The sequence below is a fragment of the Amblyraja radiata genome, chromosome 5 (genome assembly GCF_010909765.2).
Source record: "Amblyraja radiata isolate CabotCenter1 chromosome 5, sAmbRad1.1.pri, whole genome shotgun sequence".
Classification (NCBI taxonomy): Eukaryota; Metazoa; Chordata; class Chondrichthyes; order Rajiformes; family Rajidae; genus Amblyraja; species Amblyraja radiata.
In genome coordinates, this window is record NC_045960.1 from 74,776,818 (window position 1) to 74,783,207 (window position 6,390).

At 36.2% G+C, this 6,390-nt stretch overlaps 1 protein-coding gene across 2 annotated transcripts in view; it reads left to right on the forward strand.

Moving 5' to 3' along the window:
- The window catches only part of fkbp1b (FKBP prolyl isomerase 1B), a 46,563-nt gene extending 40,430 nt beyond the window's left edge, over positions 1–6,133 (forward strand). The window contains exons 3-5 of one of the 2 annotated variants that reach the window (XM_033021553.1): positions 1,402–1,514; positions 2,105–2,263; positions 4,680–6,133. In XM_033021553.1, the coding sequence (XP_032877444.1) occupies positions 1,402–1,514; positions 2,105–2,233 (242 nt within the window). In that variant the 3' untranslated portion in view covers positions 2,234–2,263; positions 4,680–6,133. The remainder of the gene's footprint in view (positions 1–1,401; positions 1,515–2,104; positions 2,264–4,679) is intronic. The other variant, XM_033021552.1, reaches the window with a different exon arrangement.
- The last annotated feature ends 257 nt before the right edge of the window (positions 6,134–6,390 follow it).

Consider the following 6,390-nt stretch of genomic DNA (forward strand, 5'->3'; position numbering starts at 1 on the left):
AGTATGCATTCTGCATTCTTGGAGTTACTAGTGTTTTCCCTATGGGGGTGTGGACTATGTGGGTGTGGAGAGAATTATTTTTCACATTTGCTTTGAAAAATTGATGCAGTTTATTAGCATCAATCACTAATATTTATTCCATGTTTTTGTATGATTACACTTAAAATCTGTATGCAACTTGAGTTTTCCTTTCACCAGCGTGGAATACTTAACCCATGCTGTTTTGCAATCAGTCCTTCCATTTTGTAAATTATAACTATATTCACAGAACCACTGTAACAAAGGTGCAATGGTAGCTATGCACAAAATGGAAACAATTGGACTCATCAATATTAATAAAATACACCACTCAGACTGGCATTATGTAATTTTTTAAGTTACTTGTCTGGAGCACCTCATTTTTGTCTTCTGGTGAAGGAATTTACCCATTGACTTTATGACCCATTGATGAGGTCCATCCACAATAATTCTCAACACTGGTACCCCACAAGCATGCATTCCCAGCCCCTGGCCATACTCCCTATCCACTCACAACTGCTTCTACTCAAACTCTTATCTACAAATTTGCAGATGAGTCGAACAATGATGACCAATTTAAGCTAGTAGTTCCCCAGCCTAGATTTTGCATTTTGGTGTACATAGAGCCACATATCACCAAAACGGGGCTTTGAGACCAATTTGCCTATGCCGACCAAGATGTCCCATCTACATTAGTTCCACCTGCTCGCGTTTGGTACATATACCTCGCAATATTTCCTATCCACATACCTCTTCAATTGTCTTTAAAATGTTGTCATAGAACCTGCCTCAAATTATCTCCTCCGGCATTCCATATGCCCACCACCCTTATTTCTGATATCATCTTCAAGCATTCTACCTCTTTGGTTCTTTTAATTCAAATACTTAATACCTTTTTGAATATTTTATATACTAGTTTGTTTTACCTTTCAATAAAGCTTCACACGTTATCAGATTCAGCTAACTTAGGAACATTGTTGGCCCGTTTTCCCCTCACAATGCTGACCTTGTGTAGAATGAAAGGCCGAAAAGACTTGAGAAACCTCAATCCCTTTGTGTGATGCATATCCTTGATTTTGATCATTTTATTTTAAGCATAATATTATTGAACAAAGATTTATTTTAAAGTCTTGTTTTTCCCGCTGATCCCAAGTAATAACCTTGGTGCAAATAATTGGTGCAAATGCTTGGCATGTTAACTAGTTTGGGTAAATCATGCTCATAAAGGGGGAAAAAACACTCTTCCAGAAATATTTTGACCGTAGCAATATGACAGTATTTTCTGATGTTTGTAAATTCAATGTTAAGAGTATTAGGCTTTAGTTTTTTGTAAAGGTTCTTACAACTCTTATGCTTTCTAAGAGGGTTGTGTGGTATTTGCAGGAATACTCCAGGATGGAAAGAAGTTCGACTCTTCCAGAGACAGAAACAAGCCTTTCAAGTTCAAAATTGGCAAACATGAAGTAATTAAAGGCTGGGAAGACGGTGTAGCACAGGTATTTATTCGATGGTTATAATTTCAAAATTTCAGTTTATCACATATTTTGCTTTTACAAAAATACAGAAATACAATTCCAGCTGCTTCAGCTTATAAGCTTTAGCGATCTTTCCATATAACCTGTACAGTATATATTTTATGGGCATTTAGTATCCTCGTAGTGATGGCATTAAGTACTTGGCAAGTTCCTACATATTCATTAAAAACTTTAAACCTGCAAATCTAATATAAAGATGCAGCGGTATCCAATGAATTTTGGTTTGACTGGGGGTTGAACAATCACTTGCTCTGAAGCCAGTACAATTTTTTTAAAGTGTCTGAAGTAGGGTCCCAACTGTCACCTGTACATTCCCTCCACAGATAACGCCTGACCCACTGAGTCCCTCCAGCACTTTGCGTTTTCTTAAGAATATAACCTGATTAGTGTTTCCGGAAGGAATGCAAAAATCATGATGAATGGAAGACACAGTTTGCCAATGGCAAAATCATAATTAGATGATGTTACCACATACAAGTAGAAGAGAATAACATTTCAAATGTGTGTAAACTAATGACTTCAACTAATAATCAAAATTGCTTCAATAACAGATGAGTTTGGGGCAAAGGGCAAAACTGACCTGTACCCCTGACGTGGCATATGGTGCAACAGGCCACCCCGGAGTCATCCCAGCCAATGCCACTCTGATCTTTGACGTAGAGCTGCTGAAGTTGGAGTGACAAAGTCCTTCATTGAGATTTAACTGCAAGGTATGCAATCTTCTTTAACATCTAGATATTTTGTAGACACTTTTTGAAATTTGATCTGAAACTTTTAAGGAATGAATTTATTGAATGTGCCAGTCACTTTAAAATCTGATGAGACATTTGTCTTGAGAGACAATTGGATCATTGTTACAAAGTACAGCTTTAAGTCGAGCACTGGGAAATATTTGCGTAGGTTGATCAACAGGAAGATTTATCAGGACGATTACTTGAAGCCAGGGCAAATGAATAATGGAAGAGAAGCTAGATTATAATGGGATTAATTGGAATTATGCTGTCATGAGCTAATTGAGCCAAAGAGCTAATTTCATCTGAACCTTCAGGTGAATTAACCCTGCAAACAAAGATAATTTTGAGATTGGGATTGTGGTCCTTTGGACTGAAAGTTCAGTGCTATGGTTAAAGCTATTGGTTGAGTCAAGATGAAGGTTCCCCTATACCTCCTCCATCGACACCATCTAAGGATCCTGACAATCCTTTCAGGTGAGGCAGAGGTTCCCTTGCACTTCCGACAACCACATCTACTGTATCTGCTGTTCCAGGTATGGAATTCTCTGGGGTGGAACCCTCTCCAAGACAGACGTGAAGCTCACCGTTTGACCTGTTTTTACAAAATGTTAAATGGTCAGCTAGACATAGATCACAAGACCTACACCAACCCCAAACCAATTAGGAGCAGACGAGGGCATTCAATCCAATTTGTGATCCCAGCTACAAAGACAGATGTGTACAGCAATTCGTTCTTCCCCCGCACAATTAAAGCATGGAATAATCTCCACCAAACTATAGTTACCCAACCAGATGCAACTAAATTTAAAGTAGCACTTTCTTCCCAATAACCCTTTCTGGCTTAATCCCTCCCTTCACCACCTCCAGTTTAAATTCCAGTTGGAATATTTTGGAGGACCAAGTAACCAAGAACCAAGACTCCTATATATCGGCAAAACCAAGCACAGGCTCGTTGATCATTTTGCTGAACACCTCTGCTCAGTCTGCCTAGGCCTACATGATCTCCTGGTTGCTAAACACTAACTCCCCCTCCCATTCCCATGCTGACCTTTCCATCCAGGGCCTCCTCTACTGTCAGAGTGAGGCCCAATGCAAATTGGAGGACCAGCACCATATATTTCACTTGGGCGGTTTACAACCCAGCGGTATGAATATTGATTTTTCTAACTTAAAGTAACCCTTGCTTTCCCTCTTTTGCTGTCCCTCCCCCATCATTGTCCTCCTGAATAACTTTACTGATTGTCTGCCTCGTTGTCACCTTCTCCTCGGCTAACAATGAACTATTCTATATTTCCTTGATCATCGTCTGCTTTGATCTGTCGTTTGCACACTTTACCCTTCCATATCTCTAATCTCCATCTCCCCTGACTCTCGGTCTGAAAAGGAGCTCGACCCGAAACGTCACCCATTCCTTCTATCTAGAGGTGCTGCCTGTCCTGCTGAGTTACTCCAGCATTTTGTGTCAATCTTTGAAGACTCCAGAGATGTACAGGTTTGTAGGTTAATTGGCTTGGTATAAGTAAATTGTCCCTAGTGTGTATAGGATAGTTTTGATTTGCTGGGATCGCTGGTCGGTGCAGACTCTGTAGGCTGTTTCTCTAAAAAAACATTTGACATGTGGAAATTATACTTCTCGTTATTAAATGCATAACTACTCTAAGATGTCTACAAATGTTCGTGTATCTTTAGGATCTTGGGAAAAAAATATCCTGTCTTGTAAGCAAAGTTTAATTGTAATAATTATGAAAACAATGTCTTTAAACTTCACCCCAATTACATTTTTTGGTACATTTGCCGTGGTAATTGCAAACTAGTTCGCTAAAATTATACTTGCACAATTATGCTTGAAAATACAAATAATAATAAATGCTCATTTTTATTTTATCAGTTTCCTCATTGAATCATAGTGGGTATATTTGGTAAAGCAGACAATGTATAAGTAAGATTCAAAATGATAAGAAAGTTAATAATTGTATGCAAATCATCTGGCATTTCAATTAGCTACATTCTTTCCATAGTGCACTTTTATCATTGTGGATCATATAAGATTAAACTGATTACCATTCTGCTGTCCTATACATTCAACTGAGTCGGCAGTTTTATCAGAGAACAGTTGACATATTTTATTGAAGGATCAGAGCTTAAAATAGCATTTTAAAAGGTGCTAGTTTTGACAAATGGGTACATGCTAATATTTTCAATTGTGCAGGCACTAATATCGTCTACAGCATCTTGTCTGCATAATTGACCAATAGTCCTATTTTTTAACTATAAAATTGTTGTTTTTCTAGTTGGAATAAAATATTGCCATTGAGATGTTAATAAAAATGTGAAAATAAAAAAAGAGATTGACTTGTATTTAAATGGTAACTTTATTTTTCTCTTTTTAAAGGGATGACATAGGGAGTTCTGGGTTTCAGTATTGTGGAATAGATCTTCAGTAGCTCAAGAAGCCAGTTAGAAGAATTTTATGATATTGATTAAAAGATCCAATCCTACCTTCCTACCTACATCCTGTTTGTTTTTCTCTCGATATTTAGAATTGTTAGTTTTGACTGCCTGTGTTGTTCATTTGTAGATCCTGTTCTTATGAGATTCATATTTAAATTTTTATTGATTTCTGGTCTGTTTAATTGCATGAAATATTTAATGAATTCAAATAATATCAAATTATTTGATAAAGTTGACCTGACTGGGAGCTAATCTAATTTTTGAATAGCAAAGACATTAAACAAAGGGCCTACTAAGATTTTATGAAATTATAGTAAATGGTCATTCATAAGAATCTACTGGACCTGTATTACCAGTCTTACACTGAAGCAAGAACTTATGTAAAACTTAATTGCTTGTTTAAATTAAAAAATATTGATGTTCACCGTTAAAATATAGTCCCAGGCAATTGTATCTTCCTTTTTCTGATGGGAAAATATCACCATTGGATGTTTGTAGTGATAAGTTCTGGTAAAACCCCTTGAGCTTTGAAATGCTACATGTACAGACACTTCTAGAATAAAACAAAAATGAAACATTGCAAACAGATTTTACAAATGTATGTGTAGCTCAAGGAGTCTTATGCGTTTATCAATCGGAATTTAGTCATTTTAAATGCGAGGATAAGATACTTGTGTTTTATAATAACAACAGAAATGGTGGGAAATCTCAGCAGGTCAAGCATTCTTTTTTGTTGTTTGTATTTCAGATTTCCAGTAATTTTTTTCATACTTGTGCTTTTGTTGAAATCAGTTTTGTCTGTTCTCATTTAGGCTGTTGAATGGAAAACCAAGTGATAATGACATTTCACACAATGCAGAATTTGAAATGCAGAAAAATGACTTGCATCATCAAATTTTACTTGTAACCTGCTCAATCATACTTCCAGACACCATAGCAAAAGCTAGCCTCAACCTTCCTGACCTAAGGAAATAGCATGGAAAAAAAAACACCACATCACAATGAAGAGAAAAAAGATTACAAGAACTTTAAACTGATGATATATTTTTTAAAAGCTAGAAACACTCAGCAGGCCAGGCAGCATCTGTGAAGAGAAAAAGAGAATTACCATTTGAGATCAACATCTTTCATCAGGAATGGATAAAGATAGAGATAAGACAACTTGGAAATTGTAGGGAAAGAATGTGGGAAGGAAGGAAACAAAAAATGATAGTGTGCAAACTACCATAATTATTTTTGTCATCTTCATTGTGTTCATTTCTGCTGAGTATTTCCAGAAATTCCTAGTTTAATTTTGGATTTGTAGCATCGACAATATTTTGCTTGTGTACTTATCATTCAGTTTACAACACATTTTGCAAGGTTATAATAATAAAACTCTTCATTTTTAAAGAATTATGCATTAATCATTTGATGACATTGTACAGAATCAAATGTATCTTTTAAAAGGAAAAAAATATTAAGTTTGGATGTTAAATAAAATTTGAAGGGATTTCCCAAATAAAATAATTTGATTTTTTTTTAAACAAAAGACATTTGGATAAAAATGGTTTAGAGGGGTATGGGCCAAATTCAGGCAAAAGGGACTAGCCCAATATGCCAACTTGGTCGACCAAAAATGCCAGTTGCCATGCTCTACAGCTCAATTACTC